The sequence below is a fragment of the Pinus tabuliformis genome, chromosome 2_2 (genome assembly GCF_031772625.1).
Source record: "Pinus tabuliformis cultivar Carrire ecotype Pingquan chromosome 2_2, CPIR1, whole genome shotgun sequence".
NCBI classification, from domain to species: Eukaryota; Viridiplantae; Streptophyta; class Pinopsida; order Pinales; family Pinaceae; genus Pinus; species Pinus tabuliformis.
The window spans coordinates 7,597,327-7,623,724 of record NC_142300.1 but is presented as its reverse complement, the minus strand read 5'-3'; the positions used below and the strand labels follow the sequence as shown (position 1 = coordinate 7,623,724).

The window sequence follows — 26,398 nt, the reverse complement described above, 5'->3', positions numbered from 1 at the left end:
AACACCTAAGCGCTCCACCTATTTTTCCCCTAGAAACCTACGCCACCTATTTGGCCAGCTTTGACCAATCATATATTGAGAATGCATTCACTAAATGGAAAAATTCCACGTTTAATGTCATCCTCTCATCAAGCTCCAGAATTAGAGACCTCATTGATTTTTTTTACTTTTGGGAAGCGTGATATGTTGTTGACTATGAGACTGGCATGTCTAGGAAACATCTAAGGGATAGTACACCAAGCCCAAGGCCATCGACAAACTCAATAGGCTCATAACCATGTCGAATGACATAGGTGAACCGACATGCGTTGCCCTAGCCCATACAATGGTGATCACCCCTACAAAATGAATGCTCCTCTAGAACCATGAGTCTTCATATAAGCCCATCAAAGGTCTTCCAATCCTATCCAGGACGAAAGGAACAGAGACAAACTCAAAAGGACTAGCCATGGTCCAATGAACAAAGTCTACCATACCAGATACAGGGCCTCACATGGTTGTTACATGGCTTTATCTTGTGACCTTGGGCTTACAATGTTGCAATGAATGTATAGGTACCCTTGCTAGTATAAGGCATAATAGGGCCAAAGAAGTGGAGAAGCCACTAAAAACCCACACCATATTTGCCTTGGGAGATCCATGGAGGTAATCTACCCTCGAGAATGAAGGGTTGAGTATGAATACATCACTAGTCCTACAGCGGAATCACTTGAAATATGGATTCTGTGAAGAAAGGAGACAAGCTTAAAGATGCTCTCAAGGTGCAAAGGATGGGCACCAAACTCAGCCTAGATAAAGCCATAAGAAACTGATTGTTTGCAATGGATTATACAATGAAGCATGATAGATTTAATTCTCTCCAACCACCTGATTCTATGTTGAGAAGAGATTCTTGCCTCAAACTCAAGTGTTGAACTTTTAATATGCTAACCTTGATTAACCACCTTACTTTTTCAACCAGGCTGCATTACATTTTTATGAGGATTTTCCTGTTACAAGTATTTGAATCCAAACATTCATCCACTCACAGCACATCAACCAGTGAATCAGGTCTAACTATGACTTGAAAGAGATATCATAGATCTATGGTCGGGTTTCATGCTCCAACAAACATCAAGCATGTCCACTTGGAAGCAGTTATTCTTAAGGCTCTTTGATATTCCCACTTAGCATTATTGCTAAGTGAAATATCAATTTTGGTAAATTTTGTCTTAATTCATGTTTGCACTTAGGAAATGTGGGTTTAGAGGCCCCACATTGATTTTTGATTAAAAGAAAGCCCCAAACATTAGAGGTGGAAGAGAATATTGAACTATTAATGGAGAGTGAGGGCCACCCATGGAGAATTGTAGCCCACATAAAGAATGCACATGCCTTGGAGGGAATTTCATTGGGAGGAAATCGAGATGGGCCCACATGAGTACGTTGGAGGCATTTTGACAAAAAGAAAGGGAAGGCACTCATTTGGGGATTCATTCATCTTTTAGAAAACTTGTCTTTGACGTAGCACGCTTGAGTTGAAGCCAAGTCTACATGTGTTGCTTAGCACATGAGTGTTTCCTAGCAGAAATCTCAACCCTTGCTTTGGTGGACTTCGAGTGCTAGACCAAGGATGGAGTTCCATCCTTTTCAGATTTTTCCAGCAATGGGAGTGCGAGTTTATGGTGAGGAGTCACTAGCAGCAGTGCAGGGACTGTACAGTGCTTGGAGAAGGCACACTTGGGAGTTGAGGAGTGAAGGGAGTTTGGGCCTGAGATTTGTGGAGGAGCCCGAGAGAGTATTTGTTTGGAGTTTGCAGCTATTATTGGGGTTGTTTGCAGCAGGATTGACAGGTGGGTCGAATTTCCCAGCAATAGAGCCATAGAGGGAAAAGAGGGTCAAAATTCCAAGGTCAACCATAGGCCGATTCCTTAGCAGGTTATTTTGGGTATTTGGTGGAGAAACCGAGGTTAATTTCCTGGAACGTTTTGAGCACCGGAGGAGGCCCTAACAACAGATCTTCGCACCCGGCAGTGTATTTCCGGGCAATTCAGCACAGAGCCAGGAGATAAAGCAGCAGTGTTCCTGAGAAGGGCTTCTTATTGTTCATTTGGGCTTAGCTAGCTTGCCTTGAGCAAGCCCAGGTGCACTCTTTCCAGCACCTCATTGTACCCTCTTCATTTTCTAATAAAATGGCTCAGCAGCGCAGTTTTGGTGCATATTCATGCTCTGATTCATGTGTTTAATTTTTGTGGCTTTTTGTCTATGTATGCTTTGTTATTTACTATAAAAATTCCCTAGGAATATTATAATGGTATCAAAGCTCATAGACTTGGCTCAGACTGTGGGAGCAGCGCAGTCTATGACACCAAAGGATAGGCAAAACGTGACTTACCGGAGACAGAGGTACAAGAGTTGAGAAAGGCAGTTGCAAATTACTCTAGATCCCGTGATAACTGAACCAAAGGTTGTGGAAACCTACATGGCAGATAATGAGAGAGATAGGAGAGATAAGGGGGAGGAGTTTGCTCATCATTTGCTGAAAGAAGTACAGGGCCTGTCCAAGAGCATTGAGGAACTAAGGCAGCAAAATTGTGGCAACAACAAGGGTAAGGGAATTCAAGGGGAATTCTAGCTAGGTGAAGGCTTTGGTACTTCGCAGCACCACGCATCCCTTAACCCCAACATGCCTCTTGTTCCCAACACACTACCTAGATCCACTATTCCAACATTCTTGACATCTGGAGCTAGTGGGCAGCAAGGGCAGGAATTGACTATGGGGGACTAGTTCTTGGAGTATCAGTCCCATGGACTCGAGTTCAGGGAAGTTATCACTTTCAGGGACTTTTTCCAGTTGAAGGGAAATAATAGGCCCAAGGGACAGAGTGGGGGAAACTACACGCAGTGGACAGATTTGCAGCGTGCTGTGGGGAGAATGTTTCTCCCAACTTTTGATGGCTCTTCTGAGATCTCAGCCAGAGCGTGGGTAGAGAAGTTGGATGTCTACTTCCACCTAAATCAGATGACGAAGGGGGAGGTAATAAAAATTGCCACGCTACATTTAGAGGGAGAAGCCCATGATTAGTGGTTCCATGGGCTAACCACAATGGGACATGTCGGGGTGACATCCTACGAGGATTTCACCAGCAGAGTATTGGAGCGTTTTGAGAGGAAGGATCTAGAGGAGCACTTTGGGGACAAGGCTCAAGCAGACTGGGACATTGAGGCTTACATTTCGGAGTTTCTGAGGTTGTCATTGATGGTGTCGTATCTATTGGAGTCCAAGAGGGTCTTCATGTTTATAGAGGGGCTAGCTGAGCCACTAAAGGGATTGATGAAGTCCAACAGACCCACTACCTTGCAAAATGTAGTGGGGAGGGCCAGAGATTTGCAGGATGCCCTACCAAGGGTTAGAGCATCACTACCCCTAAGACAGGGCTTCCCGCAGAAGGGGAGAGACACTGGAGCTCCACCATCGAGAGCCAATCAAGGACGTGGACAGTTGGATGAGGAGACCCGGAGAGACCTCTAAAGGAGGAAGTTGTGTTTTACCTGTCAAGAACCATGGGCTCCAGGTCATAGATGCGCAGAGGGCAAGGCCCACTACATTGAGGTATTTTCTGGCAGTGATGAGAAGGTGTTGATTTTGGTGTAGCCTAGGAGGTACTCCAAGCCCTAGTGTTCGAGGTTTGGAGGTCAAAGTGCAACAAGTAGACTTGTGGGCTTAAAACCCAAGCTTGGGGTTTTGCACCCATCTGGATTTGGGCCAAAACCATGAGCACATTTCTACATGTGATGACATGAGACAACAGAGGGCTTTAAGGAGAATCCAACGCTTTGAGAATCGTCAAATTCCGAGTTGTAGAAGTGGAGATATGAATTTTGAAGGTGACAATTAATTATGGCTAGTCAAGTCATGTAGGCTTGGTCCAAGAGACATGTCCCTTCATGAATTCATGGAGCCCTCATTTTGTGTATAAATATGAGGTGATGTGAGGACATTTTCCTCATCCAAAGTGCAACATTCATTGTGAAAATTACACCTGTGGAAGTCGCAGCTCAAGAAGAGGAGGTCGAGGAGCATAAGGGACAGTTTGGAGACCTTTTTGTGTGGGTCGAGGAGCAGCAGAGGAGTCCAAGCTATTCTGGGCAGCTTTGGTGCTGGTTTGAGGATGGTATATCCCTGTTTGGGTGAGCCGCAAGCCCTGTGGTCACATTAGAGCCACCGCAGGCATGTTTTGGGCAAGTTAGGAGGGTCGTAGGGCCTATTCCAAGGTGTTGGAGCAGAGGAACAGGCAACGTAGGCCAACAGCTCAAAGAGGAAGGGAATTCGTGGCAAATAAACGGATTGTTGTATGGTTTTGAGAGGGTTGTTAAGGTCTGCAATAATGCCCTAACCCGAACACTATACAACAGCAATTGCACCGGCCCAAAGGTACAAGGATACTGACATTTTCTATCTTGAATTGTTGCTAGATGGAAGGTTGTCCTAATGCTTGGACAGGGTAGCCTGTGGATGTTAAAGAGGAGGGGCAAATTTGATGGTTAGATGCCCTAACCAGGTGATAGATTCTACAGTGAGGATTAACTTGGATTAGGTTGATGGGCTGCTTGTAGGAGACCTTAGGAGTTGTTTGCAGGAGCCCACGTGGACTATTGGGAAGCCTACCAAGCAGCCAAGGTGACACTGGACAGCATGCACATCAGATGAAAGGCAAGGGAACAACAGCAAGGAGTGTTGCAGATGTACCCTTGGATGATGAGTTGATGGTGTCCTAGGTGAGGACATATTGACGTTCCCAAATTTGTGCAATAGCTCCTCTATTGCAAAGCAAAGGACGGATTGGTGGAGTCTGTGGGCAGCTGTGTGTAAGGGTCTCCTAGGTGTTGGGATGCCCTAACTAGGCTGAGATGCTACAGCGTGGACTTGGTCTCTCGTGGACTGTTGGAGGGCAGCGTGAGAGAAGACCAAGTGTGGATGTGATTGGGTACTTATGGTCTGTTGGAGGACAGCGTGAAAGTGTCCAAGTTGGAGCCCGGTGAGAAACACCTTGATGGATAAAAGTGGTTGCAAGAGAGGTAGTAGATGAGCTCAAGGGTCTAATCAACCAGGAGTAGTTTGTGGAGCTCAAGACTTATGTGTGGAGAAGGACATCTATAGCAGAAGATGGGTAGTCCTCCTAGCCCGTGTTCATTGTGGGAGATGGACATGTTGCAGTGATAGGTGGCATCCCTCCATGCCCTATGTTGGTCTTCATCGGTGCAACGTGGGAAGACCATAGTGGGTTGAAGTCCCTGAGTAGATGAGGAGCAACAGTGGGTAGTTGAGAGTTGTTCACAAGTGGAGCTGTGAACAACTCGACATGAGTCTTGATGTGTTGATGCGTTGATGGACGAACGATCAACTAGTGAGCAGATTGGATAACCGATGTTCAGTGGCCAAATGGACTTGGAGCATTGATAGAAGCAGGAGCTGCAGATCGAGAGCCGAACGACCGGGCAGGTATAGGGTACGACCGAGGGGAGCTGAGAGAGTCAACTTCATCAACCAGATGTTCAGAGTATCTTGTTGAGGGTAGATGGTTGTCGATGTACTGACACCACGCCCCAGTTTTGTATCTAGTACTAGTGGATGTATGAGGGCCATTATCCTTAGTACGAGAGCCCTAGACTATAGTATTATATGTTGTTTAATATAACAAAGTTGGGTTAAAAGTTGTAAAAGGTTATGTATATTTTGTGCATGTGTGATTTACTACTATTTATATTCCGTTGTGCAAAGTAGTTATGGTTGAGATTCTTGGTTTGGTAGCGTCAATGATTTTAAGACTCTAACCTAGACCCAAAGTCGTGGAAATTCAACAAGAGGATGATGTGTATTTGGAGATGGGTGGAGATGATAGCGCAGGGCAGGCAGAGAGGGGGACACCACCACCACCCCCACCAGGGGGAGCTCCTTTCGCTCCATCAGGAGGGGTCCTCGCATCTCTATGTGGGGTACCCAAGTTTTTTACTATGAGGATCAGGGGCAGCATGCAAGGGTAGTGTGTCTCTGTTTTAGTAGACAGTGGGGCTACCCATAATTTCATTGATGCACAGATGGTCCAAAGGAGGGGTATCACAACCAAGGAGTTTGAGGGTTTTTCGGTTCTAGTGCCAGGTGATAGAACCATGCAATGCACACGCTATGTTTTAGCTTTGACAGTGACGATGGCGAACTACTCAATGACAAATCACTTCTTCGTGGTGGATGTGTCAGACACCAATGTGGTGGTGGGTGTCCTATGGCTCTACTCTCTTGGCAGAGTCACTACTGATTGGAGGAAGTTGGACAATGGAGATGGAGTTCATAAGGCCAGATGGAAAACCAGTTTCGCTACAAGCTATGCACTCTTACCCTCCACAGACGGTTCCGGCCCACAGGATGGAGGCAATTTGAGACACAGGGACATTGCGTGGGCTGTGGAGTTGAGGATCTTAGAGGTTGGGGCTCATCCCAAGCCACTGCACACGGATATACAGGCCTTTTGGGACAAGTACCCAGTAGTGTTTGGAGACATACTATTGGGTCAACCACCTGACCGGGGATTTGAGCATACCATTGAGCTAGAGCCAGGTTACAAGTCGTGATTACTACCCCTTGCCGATATCCCAAGGCATATCGGGATGAGATAGAGAGGGCTATTCATGAGTTGTTGGCACTTGGGCAGATCAGACCTAGCTCCAACCCTTTTGCTTCATTAGTTGTTCTGGTGAAGAAGAAGGATGGGTCCATACGGATGTGCATTGAGTACAGGGCCCTTAACAAGAAGACCATGAAGAACTACTACACTATCCCATGCATAGATGAGTTGATTGGCAAGCTGAGGCGGGTGAAATTCTTCACCAAGATTGATCTACGCTCGAGGTAACACCAGATCAGGATGACGGACCAAGATGTCCCTAAGACCGCTTTCATGTGCCACTATGGGCACTTCGAGTTCCTGGTTATGCCTTTTGGTCTAACCAATGCACCAGCCACTTTCCAGTCCTGCATGAACCATGTGTTTCGTGGACAGCTACGAAATTTTGTGTTGGTGTTCTTTGATGACATCTTGATCTACAGCCGGACATGGGAGGAGCACTTGCAGCTTTTAGAGACAGTGTTGCGCATTTTGGAGGAGCAACAGTTCTATTTGAAATTGTCTAAGTGCGAGTTCGACTTGATAGAGATGCTCTACCTAGGGAAAATCATTGGGGAGGACGGTGTGAGGGTCCATGAGGAGAAGATCGAGGCCATCCGGGATTGGCCAGAGCCCCGAACTGTGACAGAGTTGAGGGGATTTGTGGGCATCTGTACTTCCTACAGGAAGTTCGTAAAGTGCTTCTCTCAGTTGGCAGCTCCCCTCACTAATCTAACGAAGAAGGGGGCCTTTGAGTGGACAACTACAGAGTAGGAGGCTTTTAATCGCCTCAAACAGGTCATGAGCAATTGTCTTGTATTAGCACTTCCAGATTTCACCCAGCCCTTTGTGTTGGAGTGTGATGCATCCGAAGAGGGTATAGGCACAGTTTTTATGTAGGGAGGGCACCCCATAGCCTTCGAGAGTCGGAAACTATTGCCCCACGAGAGGTTATACTCTATCTATGACAAAGAGATGCTAGCCATCATGCATGCGCTAGTCAAGACAAACCACAACAGCCTCAAGTTTGTCTTGGAGCAGAAGGAGTTGCAAGAGAGGTAACAAAAGTGGGTAAGCAAGCTCCAAGCATACGATTTTGACATTGAGTATGTCAAAGGGAAGCACAACGTGGTGCTAGATGCGTTTTTCAGAAGACCGGCTGCTCTTTCGTTGATGAGCATTGCCCCGAATTGGAGGGCGCAATTACTGGTGGAGTTCTCTGAGGACTGATTTGCATGTGAGGTCCTTGATGGGGCAGTGATAGATGACCGATACAGGGTGATGAACGGGGTGATTTACTTTAGAGACCGGATTTACTTGGTGCCTAACTCCCAATTGAGGGAGAAGATTTTACAGGCTGCCCATGACCCACCACTACCAGGGCACCAGGGGTTCACAAAGACGTATAGCGCCATTAGGGAGCGTTTTGCATGGAGGGACCAGAAGGATGATGTTCTGCGGCATGTCAGGGAGTGTGACACATGCCAAAGGAACAAGGGTGAGCAGTCACACCTTGCAGGGTTGCTACAGCCTCTTCCTATCCCTGAGGGGAAATGGGAGAGTGTGTCGATGGACTTCATTACCGGGTTGCCCACAGTACAGCACAAAGACTGCATTTACGTGGTGGTCGATCAGCTGATGAAATTTGCACATTTCTTTGCCACTCAGCTCGATACACAACCTCACAGGTGGCCGAATTGTTTTTCAGGGAGGTGTTTCGGCTACATGGTCTTCCGAAGACCATTGTCAGTGACCGGGACAGCAGGTTCATGGGGGGATTTTGGTAAGAGCTATTTCAACTGGTGGGCACTAAGCTCACTCCGAGCACTAGTTATCATACCCAGAGAGACAAGCAGATGGAGATGGTTAACAAATGGTTGGAGGGTTACTTGAGTAATTATGTGACGGGCCATCAGCGAGCATGTATATGGTGGTTACACTTGGGAGAGTACTGCTACAACACCACGAACCATATGTCCATAGGTATGTCTCCATTCCGAGCTCTATACGGTTACGATGCATTGTCTTTTGCTGACGTGATGTTTGGAGATAGCAAGGCCCCAAGGACCAAGGATTGGATACAAGAGAGCCAGGACATTTTGCAGGCTCTCAAAGACAACATAAGGATAGCCCAGAATCAGCAGAAGCTTTATGCAAACAGGGGCAGAGTTGAGAGACAGTTTGAGGTGGGGGATTTGGTCTTCTTGAGGCTTTAGTCGTACAGGCAGTCATCGCTCAAGCAGAAGGGGGCTGAGAAGCTCAAGCCTCGTTTTTATGGGCCATAACGAGTCACTGCAGAGTTGGGGAGGCAGTGTATGAGCTAGAGCTACCTCCGAGTAGTCGGGTGCACAACATTTTTCATGTGCCTTGCCTAAAAAAGGCACTAGGGCAATAGGTGACAGCAACCACAGAGTTACCCCCTATGGATGATGAAGGGAACTTAGTTCTGGAGTCGGAGGAGGAGAGAGAGCATTTGAGGAACAGAGTCATTAAGGAGTTTTTGATCAGATGGAGGAGCCTACCAGAGGAGGACCTGAGATTTGTGGAGGAGCCTGGGAGAGTGTTTGCTTGGAGTTTGCAACTATTATTGGGGCTATTTGCAGCAGGATTGACAGGTGGGTTGAATTTCCCAGCAATAGAGCCATAGAGGGAAAAGAGGGCCGAAATTCTAAGGTCAATCATAGGTCGATTCCTTCGTGGGTTATTCTGGGTATTTGGTGGAGAGGCCAAGGTTAATTTCCCGAAATTTTTTGGACACCGGAAGAGGCCCTAGCAGCAGATCTTCACACCCAGCAGCGTATTTTTGGGCAGTTCAGCACAGAACCAGGAGATAGAGCAGCAACATACCTAAGAGGGGCTTCTTATTGTTCATTTGGGCTTAACTAGCTTGCCTTAAGCAAGCCCAGGTGCACTCTTTCCAGCACCTCATTGTACTGTCTTCATATTCTAATAAAATGGCTCAGCAGCACAGTTTTGGTGCATATTCATGTCTGATTCATGTGTTTAATTTTTGTGGGTTTTTGTCTATGTATGCTTTGTTATTAACTGTAAAAATTCCCTAAGAATATTACAGGCTCCATTTCTTACAGTATCATGGACCCTAGAAATCATCTGCTAAAAGGTTCCTGAATTGTTAAGCAGAATTTAGTTTGAAATCTATGGAGAATGCATTCATCTAAGGTTCAAGTTTTGGAAGCATCAGACAAGACAACCTGGTTGACAACCCCTTTCAAACAAGAAACTCGTGTTCATGGTAAAGGGTATTATATTCATCATGGCCTGAATCAAGATTCAACGGTTGCATGTAATGCTATGACTGCATCAAAATATTTACAATAAATAAAAAGCAAATGTCAGAATAGCTACATGCAAAGACTGCTTACAAATCATTCGTATGATGTCATTTGAATGTCTTCTCCAAGTTATGTGGGACATGAAAAAACGAGAAGAAAAGAACACAAGAAGTTCCAAGAGCCTATTAATATAAATGTCGTTTAGATTCTAGAACAGTTACCTTAAAGAATTTTGCTTTCCCAAAGTATTCCTCTTGTTTCAAGCGTGATGTCTTCACATAACGTGACACATATGTGGCTTTACCATCTTTAATTCTGAGACCATGGATCATTCTGCAGAATTGCATTCCAATGTGGAATGCAAAAAAAAAAAACCACATTAGCAAAATGTAACAATCAAGGATCTATGCAAATACATTATGTACTATTTTGTAACATGTGTATTCATGATACCCTGTGATGAAAAATTTTGAAATAAAACCTGGAGATAAATACATAGCTTAAGTAGGTCTATTTTGTATTTTTTGGATGGTTTGTGTGTTTTTTATATTCCTCAACTCCAGTTCAAATGAAAATGTACGACTGATGTATTCACTGAAATCTGTATGCATAAACACCAAGCACTCACATTACTTAATTCAAGGGTATGAAAACTAAAGACAAGTATATTGTTATAAAATTTATACTTAGTTTTCATTTATAAATATAATCCTTTGCCTAGGTATACGTGAGATCTGGCTAATTAGCTACATTAAATGTGCACCATGCTGCAAATTTTCATGTCACGGGTCTTGCAGTGTCTTGGAAGTTAACAGATTCAATTATTTTCTAAGTAGTGCGGGAACAGAGATTGAACTGCATTCGAAATCTACTAGAACTCGTTAGACTATAAAGATAGTTCACAGTTGCTGATATGTAAATCCAAAAAATAGTCATAGATATACAAGTATAGTTGAAGATTGCCTTTAGCTTTATATCTGGATTCTGGTTGCATCCCAATTTTCCCTTAACATTCAACTTTGAAGCTATCTTCAATAAGGTCATCAGTAAGAAAAGGACAAACATGGTTCAACACAATGCACAACATATATGAGGTACCCCTGGATGATAGTGTTGGCATATCATGTATCATGTTTGAAAGGAGTTAAAATGGAGGAATTGACCTAAAAACTCAGCACCTACAAGATGCCTATGTGTCTGCTGCAATAGGTTACAACCTCTCAGCCTGGAATTGTTTTGTCACTCACACATAATTATGCCAGCAACACTTGCAGTTACAGGACTTTCCATCCCTTGCATGCAATGTGAACTGTTCCCAGACTTCAACATGGCTGGGGTTTTTCACTAGATATGTTTCAAGGGGATTTCACCTAAGAGTAAGGGATTAGCAGAATATGAACAAATTGTAAGTACTGCATTTGTAATTTGTGCAGATACAAGGTTGTAGAGGATATCTCGGTCATGGTGGCCCAGATTTAAAAGTTTGCCACAATATCATATTCAGTAGCCTGACTTGGTAAGATCTCAATCAAATCTTCTTCATATGCAACAATTAGGGTTTCTATAAAAGAATTCAGGCTTACATGTATGTCATCTACTTTACTTATGGAGTAGTTTTCCACGTTCTTGCAGCTATATTTATTACATTTGTATTTACTGCACTTTCCTTGCATCAGGGGTATGCATATCCTAATCTTAAATGATTTCCCTACAAACCCTTGTATGGCAAACAAATGGGTTTCACATTGTCTTTTCGGACATGCTCAGATAACAGCATCCAGTAGATTGTTTCTGTTTGACACTTGGGTGGTATATTTACCTGGTCCCCTCAATCCTTCCAAATTTGGAGGATAAGCCCATTGTAATAGTCAGGAACCAGGTTGCCTCACATGGCCTCTTTGTTTATTTTTGGATCTACAAGTCCTAAAGACTTGTCTTAGGTTGAGTCTAGATCGGGTACAACTTCAAAGGAACAGACTTTGTCAAGCCTTTACCTAGATAAATGCTTTATTTGTTGGAATCAAAGGTGTAATCATCACATGTGGCCATAGCCACCTCATATTTTGTCATTAATGCATTTGATGAGCCACTGTTTTGGCCAAAGCCATATTTACTGTGATACTAGGTTATGATTCAGATCAACCTAGTAAACTTTGGTACGTAGACCCAAGAACCCTCCTGGGGAATGCGCCCTACATATGTGGTCCCATAGCCCCTCTTGGGAGGATGCCTACTTGAGTTGTGAATAGATACACAACTCAAACATCATTGGAAATCATCTTTGTTAATCATTGGGAAAGGGTCTATAACAATCTTTGATGTTTTCTTGTGGTTACTATATTTTCTCTTTTATGTACATTTGTGCATCTCCAGCATAGCACACCCATGCTTGGGCTTCTCTCCCTCTAGCACACTAGTGCTTGTTTTTTCTCTTTTGACCACAGAGTTTGGGTTGGTATTTTGGTTCCATTCAATCCCTTCTTTCTGTTTCTTATCTCTACATGGTATGAAAGCAGGTCTGAATACCTACTTCCCTGAGGTTAGGTTTTCTTCTTGGCTGTTCATTTGTTGTGATAATATTTTAGCACTTGGAAGAGAACTGAATTAAAGAAATACTAGGGCTGTTTTGCATAGTGTTTATATTGTCTGGAACAGACATTTTTATTGTTGTTAGGGCCTGTTTTATGTGCTAATTACAAAGATCTCATCCACAGATTTGAGCACCCAAAATTAGGGCTTATTTGTTGATTTATTTCAGCATTTCTTGAGCAGCTGTTCCAAGGCTATGGGTTGACAGCATCACTATTTTTATGTTACTATAAAGAACCAGGATTTTCAGAACTGATTTTCAGCAACAGTTTAAAGACTTTTGGCTGGTAACATCAATCTTTTGTGACTGCAGAACTGTATCTTCCAGATCTGATTTTTCAACAGTGGTTTTTGGATATTTTTGGCTAGTGGCATTGCTCAAGGGTCATTGAACTAGGGGTTCCAGATCTGATTTTCTACAAGTGACCCAGAAATTTTTGGCTAAAGGCATGGACATGAGGGCTGCAGATCTAGGGTTTGTTGGATCATCTCTTGGTTAGGGTTTCCTGGGATTTTATGTAGGATTTTAACCCAGCTTCAAGGGCTCATTATAGCAATTGATCTGAATGTTTGTTTACATCATCCTTTTCAGTATTCATTTTATTTGGTCAGAAGTTTTCTTGACATCACCTTCAGGGCTGCTAGTTCAGATCTCTTCTTTTAAGGTTTTATCTATTTACATGGATTATGCTTCTGTTCTACAGTTCCTTGGGTATACCTAAGGATTTTTACCTATGTTGCAATGGGTTTTAGGATGGGAGAACAACAAGAACGAGGGAACGTGTCCCAAGGATAGCTAGAGAACACCCTACAACTTTTCAAGGGATGGTGGGTTGGGGATGGCAATAATATATATATATATCAAAAGTATATTGTCCCATATTCATTGGATGATTGGGTGTGGCTTCAGAACAAATCTAGACAAAACATTTCAGTGGTCTGGCAGGCAGTTCTTAATTCCTTTGAATTGTTGGCTTGGGGTCTGCCTTGGAAGATAGGGAATGGATCCAGCCTTCGTCTTGTGAAAATTCCTAATCCTCAAGGAACCCCTACTGCAGAAAATCTGAATCTACTCCACCTACTTGATTTTAATATGCATTCATCAAGTTATTTTCTGAATACTGAAGCAAATTACTTTTGCAGCCTACACTACTTTAATATTTGATTACATGAAACAAAAAATTGAGCAAAGAACAAGATACATAGGACACAATTATTTTTGGACAAAATAGTCCCCGGAAAAACCCAATGAGAGGGAAAATCGATGCAGCAGCTATAAAGGTTTATTATTATGCAGGAGAAAATTCTGAATACAAATCTAGGATGCTCAACTAGAAATCCTTTATAGAGAAAATACTAGACAAAAGACTGGTAAAATGATCTCACCCTGTCACTGGAGAATTAGTGACTGATCCTCAGCTCTGGAGGCTCTGCATCACCTTCTGATGGCCTCTGCATCACCCTGGGAAGCTTTTGTGTCACCCCTCTTGGGTAACATGTTGCCTCTCTTCTCTGGATCCTCTGCTGGCTGAGAACTCGACTTTCTTGCCTCCCAGACTCACACCCTGGCTTCCGGCAGCTAAAATTCGGATTCCCTCAGCAGAAACTCGACTTCCCTTCATTGATTGTGTTGCCTCTGCATCAGCGCTACGTAGGCCAACGCCAACCCTCCTCTGGATGTCTTAATGTCCTCTCTCTGCCTTATACTCTCCGGAAATAATTCTGTCGGATTCTCATTTCCCCTCCACTGCAAGATCTACCCAATTGATTTTCCTCCTCAAAACTTCTCACCTAAGAAAATCGATTTCCTCAATCTCTCTGTGTGTTTCTAAATGAACCCCAAGTCTCCTTCTTATATTTTTCTCGTTGAGACTTCAACAGCCGAGATTAAGTCTCTAATCAACGGCTAAGATTAAATTTTGACTTGATCCGCCTTCTAGATCATTCTCACCCATATTTTGATTAATACCCATTAATATTTTAATTTTCTCTAAGTTTAGACTTAGTAACCCCATTAAAAATATTAATTATTTTAATAAAATACAATCCGGTTGGAATTTCACCAAATGGTTTATGGGTTCTTTAAAACTCATGTGCCTTAGTCTCTCCACCAATTTTCATGGCTAGAGCACATTTGATGCTACCAAAAACTAACACTCCCTCTTAGCGAGGAAAGTGCTCTAACAACAATGTCCAACTACATGTTGCTCTGTCTCTGAAGCATCTCTTTTTCTGCATTGTTACTGCCACTAACACTGTTGTTGCTACTACTGTATTGTTGTTGCTAAAGCCATTGATGATAGCTTCTAAAGAGTGATTTGGGTATAGGTATCTTGCTTAGTCGCTGAGGTTTGAAAAAAAAAATTGAACGTAATAGCAGGTATCTCTATTTGTCTGAATTTTATTATTATTTTCTCGCTCTATTTTTTATGGCTGGATTGAGTTTTGCAGGGAAATCTTGATTTAGATCCTCGGCCATTAGGTGAAGTTTTCAGTTGAACCAGCCAACTCTCAATTTGTGTTTCCTCAAGAGCCTAGCTAAATTAGCTCCGGTCTTATCAAAAGATTTTTTGTTGGTGATGCACGAAGGGTTTCAAGTTAGCACCTCCTTTAAAATTTAAAAAATCTTTTAATTTTTGTGCATCATAATGATGGATTTGGCTGATTAGAGCCTGCAATTTGTAAATTTTGTAATTATTTATCTGGGTTTTTGGGGTTTTTAGTTTTATTATTGTATATATCGTTTCGGGTTATTTTGTTTTTCCTTCTGTAGTTGCAGATCTGAAGGGAAATTTTCTTTGAAGCCAGATCTAGGCCCTAGAGGGTAAGATTTGGCCTCAGTATCATTTTGCAAGGACAATTTATTCAGCATTTTTGCAGTCCAAGGGTTTCAAAATTTTTAATCTGGAAATTTTACAAGGGTTTCAAGGCCAAATCTGAAGCATAAAAAATATATTGATGTGAAATTCGATTTTGCTGGGTTTATTTTGGGTTTTTTAGGCTACCGTAGGATGCCTAGAACTACTGCCTGGGTTTTTCTTTTTTATTTTTCTTGCTGTAGAAAATTTTGAGATTTTTGATTAAGAGAATCCTTCTGCAACTCTGTCTTTGATGCATTCTCTCCATCATTGCCTGCGTTTTTTTTTTTGTTTTTGCTGCTTAAGGCTCCCTCTTTTTCAACCTGCAAAAAACAAGTCCCTTTACCCCTCTTTCCTGCTCGCTAAACCCTCAGCCCTTTGTCACAGCCTCCTAACTCGTGGCTCTTTCCTTCCTTCAATGCGACCCAGACTCTCCCTCAATGTCATCGCTCCATCCCCTTGCAACCCTTTTCCTCTACAAACCTGTTGCCATAACCTGCGTCCAAAACCCTTGCCCGCAACATTCTCCCTATTCCGCAGCTTCCTCATCGCTCTCGTCGCCCACTTTCTCCTCTTCCCCGCAACTTCCATTTCTCCTCTGCTCGTTGCTTCACTTCCCAACTTGTCTCCTATTAAAAAAATTACCAAAGGGATAATTAAATTCTAAATCTAAAGTTCCTTGGTGTCCTATTTGTGTTAAGTGTAAAATTTTAAATTTTGTGGTAGTGATTTCTCTATTGTCAAATGTGATTAATGTTTTAGAATCATATCTAGTGATTGACTATAGGAGAAAGATAAATTTTTCTAGATCTGGGTTATTGAAAAAAATCATTTTAAATCTAGAATCATTGTTTAACATGGTATTTAATTGCTAGAATCTCTTTCATGTTAAAGTCTTGATCATTTTACATTTAGTCATTCATGATCGTCATTTTCACCACATTTATAAATTGCTCTGGGTAACTTGTTTTTATTTAGTCAATGGTTAATTGAATATAAAGGTATTGGTCTAGAATCATTTCTATCTTGTGGTTGCGTCTTATTCGTATTAATTGTTTGATCTATTCATCTCAGTTAACCAAGACTTGTTTACATCCATCAAGTTGCTCATCCTTAAGTCTCCTAGAGCTTGTGTTCCACAGGCTACCCTCATTCATTCACCCCAAGGACTACCCCCCTTGACTTGTCTAGGAGAGAATCTAAATGGAGTAAGGATAAGAGTGACAGCCCTTACTCTGAGCATTATCGTGGTGCCTAGACACTTTGTGCGACAACATTTTTTGGCGCCATTGTCAGGGACAAAAATTTTTGTCCTTGGTCCTCTCAATCTCTTCTCATCATTTGATCCTTCATCTTCATTCGTATTCATCTCATTTTTCATCATATCTTCTTCTGTGTCTAAGTTAGATTCCTGTATGGGTGGCGACTCCACTTCCTTAATCTTCTACAAGGGCGTGTACTAGGAGGAACCCAAGTAGCTTGGCTAATCCTGCTCCAGATCCTAAAAGGGCTCTTAGAGCTAGATTAAACAAGCTCTCTTCTCGCACACTCCTTGACAATCTCAACCAGGAAGCTCTCTATGACATCCATTCACTCTTCTTGAATCCTCTCGTTCCAGACATCATGGATATCTATGAGAATCTTAACTTTGCTAACATCCAGGGTTATCCCCATAACCTTCCTAATAATGGTCTAGACAAGTTACTCGCTTTCCAAGGAAATAATGCAATCATTGTTAAAAATCATTTATATGCTTTTCAGACTTGGTGGGCTAAATTCGCTAATGCTCATAATTATGAGGATGTGCAAATGAAATGCTTTGTCTTGAGCAGGATGCTATGGATTGGTTTAGGGATAGGTGTGATCATAGTATTGATTCATTTAATTCCCACCTTAATGCTTTTAGAGAGAAATTTGGTGATAAGAAAGAAGATCGATTTCTAGCAAAAGCCATTAGCGTCATCAAAAAGAAAGAAAATGAGACGTGTGAAGAATTTAATAAAAGGTTTAATGGTATGCTTAAAGAAATATCTATTGATTACAAACCTATGTTGCCAGGAAGCGTGGGTTCGGGGACGGGGACGGGGACGGCATTATTGGAAACAGGGTGCGTGGGTTCATCGGGTAATATAATAATATTAAATTTTAATAATTATATTTTATAAATTAATAATTAATAATATATATGAAATTTGAATTTGTATATCTTTTCAACTTTAAACAAGAAAACTTTAATGATAATCATTTTAAAATGCACATCATTGAACATTCAACATTGACATTGAAATTTCAAAATTTATCACCAAAAAACTATTCATCCATGGTGAAATTACATTGCAAGGGCAAGCAACACCATTGTTAGAGGGTAGATAATGAACTGGCTTGAATTTTGTGTAGATGATTGAGTTGAATACATTCTCACTGAACGGTTTATATTGTAAAGAATAGCACAGAGCTATATTCAGTGTATGAATGGCATTTATGTAATGCCATTCATTAATGCAAAAAATGATGAAGATTTTCTGCGCTTTATTAATCTAATTGCAACTATTTCAGGTTAAAAGAACTGAAACGTATACTTCTCATATTATAGTATATAGTATAAAAAATTAAAAATTTAACAAGTCTGGGCTGAGTAGAGGTAAGTTTGTGGCATTGTCATCTTTGTTTAGGGCTTTGGTTGGGTACAGGAGTCTGCATAGGGAGGCCGAGGTCTGTTCCTTAGTGAACAATGAGTTGTTTTGTGTAAAAAGTGGCATGAATCAAGCCCTACAGCTCAGCGTTTGACAACAACAAGGAGGAGGGACTATGCCGCAGCTGTAGGAGGCAAATTGAGTGTATAAAAGTGGACTGACAGTTGTGGCTCATGTTGCAGACCGTCCGAAACAGCAAGAAATTGTGACATTCATTCAGGCAAGCCTTTAAAAGCACTGTATGAGTTGTCACGTTATTGTAATTCTGCTTAGTGTAGTTGAGCCCCTGTGGGTGTTCACTGTTCAAATGTGTAATATAATACACCTATATTTTTCAGACACGAGCCTTGTGAAACTTTTTCATGGAATAACTAAATTGAAAACGAAAACTTGTAAATACCACTGTCGTTGAAGCTGCTCTGTCCACTACCGTTGAAGCTGCCCACTGCTACTGAAGCTGCCCACTGCCGTCGAAAATGGTAAACGGGGACGGCTCAAGCCTCAACCAAATGGAAAAAAATTAAATGAAATCACGTATCAGATATTTGCTTGTGTGCGTTCATAGAGAGTTAAAGTCTTAAAGATTTAGGGTTTTTAAAGTTTTTTACATTTGTTATAAGTTAAAACTTAATAATAAAATTTATTTTTTTAATTTTAATAAAAAAAAAATTATTTGAAAATTAAATTTTTAATATAGTTTTTTTTTATGAAGAACCCAAAGAACCCAACCCGAAGAACCCAAGAACCCATTAAGAAAAAGAACCTAAATTATTTTTTTTGAAGAACCAAGTTCTTCTGGGTTCTTCTAGGAAGAACCCGTACCCGAATCCAGTACTTGGGTGCGGGAACCCGGGACAGGTTCGAGAACCCCACCCCCGGTGTGGGAATCCGTGCAACATAGTTACAAACCAACTGAGAAAATGCTTCTAGAATATTATCTCGATGCTTTCAATCTTGACACTTCTTATGAGCTAAGAAGGACCAAGCTGGAGACTACAAGGCTTGTCAAATCACAACTAAAGAGCTGGAAAAAGATACGAAGGCTTCTGGCAAATCTGAAATTCCTGGGTTGGATATAGATCTGTTGTTAAATTAAAATAACGTAAAGGAAAAGAAAAGGAATCTGAAGAAGAACTTATGCAAAAATTGCTTAAGTTAGAAAATATGGAGTTAAATCAAGCTAGGATGATTGTTGATCATGCTAAGGAGATAACTACATTACAGCCTAGGTTGATTCAAATGGAAAGAGCTCAAATGCAAAATCATCAACCTAAGGGTCAGAATAATAATAATAATAATCGAAATAATTGGCAGAAGAAAGGTCAAACTAGCGAGCAGAGGCCTCCCAATCCTCTCGAAACTAATAATCTTGTGGAGGATACCCCACCTTACTGTAGGGCCTGTGACGAGCTTCATGAAGAAGCTACTTGTCCTATTATCAAGAGAATCATGCATCATGAGATGCTTGGGACAAACAATCAGATAAACATGGTTGGTAAAGAGTATCATCTATCGCAAGAGAATTGGGAAGAGGTCAAGGGAAATAATCAACCCATCAGACCTTTCACATCTTCATATAGCATTAATAATTTTGGTCAAGAAACTGATGTCTTGGTTAAACTTTTTAGTGAGGAGCCTCCTCCTAAGCGAGTTCTTGAAATTGCTAAGGAAAAGGGACTAACCTATCAGAGAAGAAGTCAAAATGATAATCAAGTTAATTCTCGAAATCTTAACCCCAGATTAGCTTTTGGTATGAATATTGATTTAGGAGGTTGGTTTAATAATTCTAAAGTTTTGGTTCCTATCACCGAAATAGTGAAGATCTCCTCCTAGAAGGCCAAATTACTAAGTGTTATTGGCAGTACCCAAGTGAATGCAACTCAAGAGGAAACTCATGAGGCTTTCTACCAGGATGCTCCTGTGTATTTGCAAAGTATGGAATTTGATAACAAAGGGAATTCTCCTTTTTTCATTACTTTGCTTGTTAATAATTATCGGTTATATAACTGCATGCTTGACTCTGGTGCTTCCGCTTGTGTGATGACTAAGAGAGTCATGGAGCAACTTAACTTAAGGATATCTAGGCCTTACTATAACATATGTGCCATGGATTCGAAGAAAATTAAAGTTCATGGGTTGATTAAGGACTTACAAGTCCATCTGTCTATCTACCCTAATATCATGATTATCATGGACATAGTTGTGGTTGACGTGCCTAATGCTTGGGGTATGCTTTTGTCTAGGAAATGGGCCTCTAATTTAGGAGGAAGCATTCAAATGAACTAGTCATATGCTATGATTCCTTCCCCTAATGGTCAAGGATTTATTAAATTAAACAGAGAGCCTGAAAGGAGATTCCATGTCGAAGATCCTAAAAGTCCCCATAATGAGATAATATGTGAGCAACCTAACCCTGGGAATCATGCTATTTTATCTAATTCGATCATTCTCGTAGAGGTCAAGGTTGATAAAAAAGAGGGTGATTTAAAAGATAAGGTTTGGCATTTATACTTTGATGGTGCAGCATCTAGGCATGGTAAAGGTGCGGGAATTGTCCTAAAATCTCCCCTTGGTCATATTTTCAAATTTGCCTATCGGTTAGAATTTGAAGCGACCAACAATGTGGCTGAATATGAAGCCTTGTTGTTGGGTATTGAATTGGCAAAAGCTTTGAAAGTTAAATTGCTAAGTATCAAGGGTGATTCAGATTTAGTTATCATGCAAATAAAAAATAAATTTACATGTAAAAATCAAAGATTAAAAAATTATAGAAATGTTGTGTGGGATACCATGGAGTATTTTGATGCCATTAACTTTGAAGACATCCCAAGAGAGCAAAATTGCTTAGTTGATGAGTTAGTTGTTGTTGCTTCTACCATGTAGTTCCCTGATAAAATAATTGAAGATAAAACTAGGACGGAGATCATTTTTAAACCTTCTATCCCAGATAAGTCTGAACATGGGTAGGCCTTTCATAATGAAACATTTGTTTTCACTTTCTAAATAATTTGGACAAGTTTCAAGGTTTTCAGGTAAATTCTGTGGAAGACAGATCCAAACGGCTTAATTTTTAAAGAGGGAAGAGCCTACCATATGCGCGATTGAAAATGGCAAATCCGAGAAGTAGCCTATAGATTTCCCTGAAAGCAAGCAAATGCTCAGCATTCACTACATTTAACATATATGATGCCATGGGGCATCCTTTATATTGTATTCCTAACCCTACACCATTTTAGTTCAGTATTTTATTTTGTAGGTAGATTTATGTTTTTCATGTTGTTAGACTAGTTAATAAATGAAGAGCTTATATCTTTCATGTGCTTAATATTATATGATGATTTTTGGATGGACGCTACTTATGTTATCTTGTGTGTTGTGTGGATGCAGATTCTGGATTCTCACATTCCTCCGAAGCAGCAACGTCTCCCCAAGTAGAGCCAGATGTTGACCACTATGTGTCAATGACCCATAGCAGTACACCCCCTTTTTTCACAAAAGGGATAGCTTTGATCAATGTGTCCGTGCTGTCCGGCTATCATCATCAGCCTGATCATTATGTTATAATGTAAACCCATTCTTCATGTATATGATGTAAATAATCTCAGCAGAACCATGTCATGTATGTAAAAACCTCAGTAAACCTACCATTCTAGTGGCGATCTCCATTCTGGGAGGTTTTTTTTCTCACCTGATCCATTCTCGGATGGTCGGCAGAGTTTTCCCCTCCATTCTTACCCCAAAGCTGGAATGTCTTAGGCGAGTCCTAGTATTCTAGATCGAGTCAATATAAAAGAAATTTGGAAATAATCATAACTATTTGGTTAGGTTATTTTATTACAAATTGCTTGGTTTGCTAGATTATATTTGTGTCATAGAAATGCGTGGTTTGTGAGAGTCTATTACAAATGGGTTTACCCCCTTATGATGTAAAAAAATATGAAAATCATGATGTGAAGTGCCTTGAGGGTTGGCAAAATCATTTATCCCCTAATAGCTTAATTAATTAAATTTTTTGGCCAAAAAATAATTAAAATCCTAAGACAAAAATTTAATTAATTCTAGGTCCTAGGTAAATTTAAATTCTCCAAAGGCAAAATTCGTCGTCCTAAAAAATTAAATTTTAAAAGGTCCCGGGACTAAGGTAAATTAATTATTTTGCTAAACTTTAAACCTTTGATCCTTTGGGATTAAGTCAAAGTCAAATGTTGGGGGAAATTAACTTTGGGATTAAGTCAAAGTCAAATGTTGGGGGAAATTAACTCAAAAATTCTATTTTTGAGTTAATTAAAATGCATTTAATTAAAAATTTCGAATTTCCCCAAATATTTAAATATTTCGACGGATGAGATTAAAAGAAATTTTAATATTCATCAATAGTCGAGATTGCTTTGACGAGGATCACTCGAACTAGCCGTTGCAGGATTTATCTTTAAACAGGAAGTCATTTGTCAATCGATCTATCCGATCTCTAAGTCGTGTGCTTAGCAAGAAGCTCTTCTGTAAAAAATTTCTAGATAATAAATAAAGACTTTGGGATTAAATTCTGTTGGTGTTACTCTTCATGGGAATACTGTAAGATGTGGTACTTTTATGCATTATTTTTCTAAAGCCATTGATGATAGCTTCTAAAGAGTGACTTGAGTACAAGTATTTTGCTCAGTCGTTGGGGTTTCAATAATAATTTAAATTCTGAACATAATAGTAGGTATCTCTATTTGTCTGAATTTTATTATTATTTTCTCGCTCTATTTTTTATGGCTGGATTGAGTTTTGCAAGAAAATCTTGATTTAGATCCTTGGGCGTTAAGGAAAGTTTTCAGTTGAACCAGCCAACTCTTGATTTGTGTTTCCTGAAGAGCCCAACTAAATTAGCTCCAGGCTTATCATAATATTTTTTGTTGGTGATGCACGAAGGGTTTTGAGTTAGCACCTCCTTTAAAATTTAAAAAACCTTTTAATTTTTGTGCATCATAATGATAGATCTGGCTTATTAGAGCCTGCAGTTTGTAAATTTTGTAATTATTTATCTAGGTTTTTGGGGTTTTTAGTTTTATCATTGTATATATCGTTTCTGGGTGTTTTGTTTTTCTTTTTGTAGCTGCAGATCTGGAGGGAAATTTTCTTTGAAGCCAGATCTTAACCCTAGAGGGTAAGATCTGGCCTCATATCATTTTACAGAGACAATTTATTCAACCTTTTTGTAGTCCAAGGGTTTTAAATTTTTAAATCTGGAAATTTTACAAGGGTTTCACAGCCAAATCTGAAGCATAAAAATATATTGATGTGAAATTCGATTTTTCTGGGTTTATTTTTGGGTTTTTGAGGCTATCGTTGGCTACCTGAAACTGCTACCTGTGTTTTTCTTTTTTATTCTTCTTGTTGCAAAAAATTTCGAGATTTTTGATTAAGAGAATCCTTCTGCAGCGCTTTGTCTTTGTTGCATTCTCTCCATCACTACCTGCGTTTTTTTTGTTTTCGTTGCTTAAGGCTCCCTCTTTTTCGACCTGCAAAAAATGAGTCCCTTTACCCCTCTTTCCTGCTCGCTAAACCCTCGGCCCTCTGTCACAACCTCCTAACCCATAGCTCTTTCCTTCCTTCAACGCAGCCCAGACTCTCCCTCGATGTCATCACTCCATCACCTTGCAGCGCTTTTCCTCTGCAATCCCTCTGCCATAACCCGCATCCAAAACTATTGCCCGCAGCATTCTCCCTCTTCCGCAGTGTCCTCATCGCTCCCGTCGCTTGCGTTCTCCTCTTCTCTGCAGCTTCCAATTATCCTCTGCTCGTTGCTTCACTTCCCAACCTGTCTCCCTTTGTGTCCATTTGCAGCCCGCATTCCTTAACCTGCAAACACACAAACAATCTGATTCTCTTTTTTTTAATTCATTTGTATGCATTAGGGTTAGTCTCTTTAAAATTCGATTTCATTTTATTGATTTTTTTATATCTTTTTTACTTGATTTTTTTTTTTAACTTAGGTTTCATGGTAATTCGAGTTTTTTTTGGGCTTTCCACTTTTTTCTTATTTTTTACTTTAATGACTTTAGTTTTGTTTGGATTCTTCTTCTTTTTTTATTTTAATTTTGTTTCATAACCAAAAATTTAAAACATAGAAAAAAAAAATATATATATATATATATAAATTAAATAAAATTAAAAAACAAAAAAAAACAAAAAAAAAATGGTGACTTTAGAATTGCTAAGGAATTAAATCATAATCAGAACTTCAGCTTTCACATTTAAAAAATTTTAATTTTTTATGTGGCCTATCACCCATTAAAAATTTAAATTTAATTAACTTCTTTTGATTTTTTATTCTTGGTCACATTAAAAAAAATTATTGCCACATTAACTTTGTTTCATAAGCTTATCACATTAAAAAAATTACCTAAGGGATAGTTAAATTCTAAATCTAAAGTTCCTTGGTGTCCTATTTGTGTTAAGTGCAAAATTTTAAATTTTGTGATAGTGATTTCTCTATTCTCAAATGTGATTAATGTTTTAGAATCATATCTAAAGATTGACTATAGGAGAAAGATAATTTTTTCTAGATCTGGGTTATTGAAGAAAATCATTTTAAATCTAGAATCATTGCTTAACATGGTATTTAATTGCTAAAATCTCTTTCATGTTAAAGTTTTGAGCATTTTACATTTAGTCATTCATGATTGCCATTTTCACTACATTTATAAATTGCTCTGGATAACTTCTTTTTATTTAGTTTATGGTTAATTGAATATAAAGGCACTAGTCTAGAATCATTTCTATCTTGTGGTTGTGTCTTATTCGTATTAATTGTTTGATCTATTCATCACAGTTAACCAAGACTTGTTTACATCATCAAGTTGTTCATCTTTAAGTCTCCTAGAGCCTGTGTTCCACAAGTTGCCCTCATTCATTCACCCCAAGGACTACCCCCCTTGACTTGTCTAGGAGAGAGTCTAAATGGAGTAAGGATAAGAGTGACAAACCTTACTCTGAGCGTTGTCGCGGTGCCTAGACACTTTGTGCGACAACATGAGTTTTTGTGGGTTTTTCCTGAGGAACCTAGATATAAATTTGCAGAATTTTCGGAGCACCGAAGTTGGAGTTTTCAACCATATCTTTGTAGTAGACAGTGCAGAATCGATGGGGACTACACAGTGTAGTAGTTGGTCAGTTGGTTGTAGCTCTAAGTTGTCATTGCTTCACCTGGGCTTTGCTCCACTTGCCTTTGAGGCAAGCCCAGGTGCATTCCTTCCATATTTTGTACTCTTGCACCCGTTTGTAGTAAAATGGCTCAACTGCTTCCATATTTCTGATTGTTCTGGGTGTTTACTAAATTGTTTTAAAAAAATTGTGGTGAAAATTGTTATTTGCTTGCATATTACTGTTTTTGCTATTTTGGAACATTACAGTGGTATCAGAGCATGATCTTGGCCCAGCTGTGGATAACCAATAAGTCTTAAGATCATGGAAGATTCGGGTATGTAGGCACAGTAACAGGTGAAACCATAGACAAACTCATGCCTCAAGAGAAATTGAGTATGTGGAAATTCTAGGGTGAAATCCATTGGGACAATGAGAGGTTGGCCCAGTTAAGAAGGGTGACAGACCAAACCCATCCTCATCCTTACAACAAAGACACTAGAGGTACACAAACTATGGGGGTGCAACCATCTACACCATGTGGGGTAAATCGACAGACTCAGGATACCAGATCTCCTCGAAAGGAGCAGAGAGGACAGGAATAGTTAGAGAGTAAGGCTAGGAGGCACTTCTGCTGGTGGAGACCTGGCTTTATATATGAGGGGCCTGAGGAGGAGATTGAGCCTGAGGCAGAGGGCACACGGGAGTGTGAGGAGCACATTGGTATACCCACTATGGCACAGGAGTCACCATTGTTGGAGGCCTCTTTGATAGCACCAATTGACACCTTGGGGGAGAGAGTAGAGCATACACCCATAGGGCCATCCATTGACGAGGTGCCAGGAGACACAGACATGTCCACTGTTGAGGAGGTGATATTGGAATTTCTAAGTCTAACCCGTTAGAAACCCTTCATGTACTTTCTAATTTATTTTTGCCTACTTGTTCTGATTAATTAACAAGTTATTTACCATGTAAATACTGAAAATAAATACAAGTACATGCTTAACACGTTACAGATCATCAACTGAAGGAAACAAAACAATTACACAAGTGACACCGTTGTTTTTGGACCAATGTCCCAGGAAAACCCATTGCGGGAAATCAGTGCAACTATTTGAGGGTTTTATTATTATGCAGTTTCTGAATACAATCTGGCTGCCAAAAACCAGCTCACCCAACAGAGAATAATCTCC

General features: G+C 40.3%; 1 protein-coding gene across 2 annotated transcripts in view; it reads right to left on the bottom strand.

The window, feature by feature from the left end:
* LOC149191278 (carotenoid 9,10(9',10')-cleavage dioxygenase-like) overlaps window positions 1-26,398 on the bottom strand; it is a 247,823-nt gene that overhangs the window by 113,231 nt on the left and 108,194 nt on the right. For both annotated transcript variants that reach the window (XM_089404148.1, XM_089404149.1), the window contains exon 2: window positions 10,156-10,267. In XM_089404148.1, the coding sequence (XP_089260274.1) occupies window positions 10,156-10,266 (111 nt within the window). In that variant the 5' untranslated portion in view covers window position 10,267. The remainder of the gene's footprint in view (window positions 1-10,155; window positions 10,268-26,398) is intronic.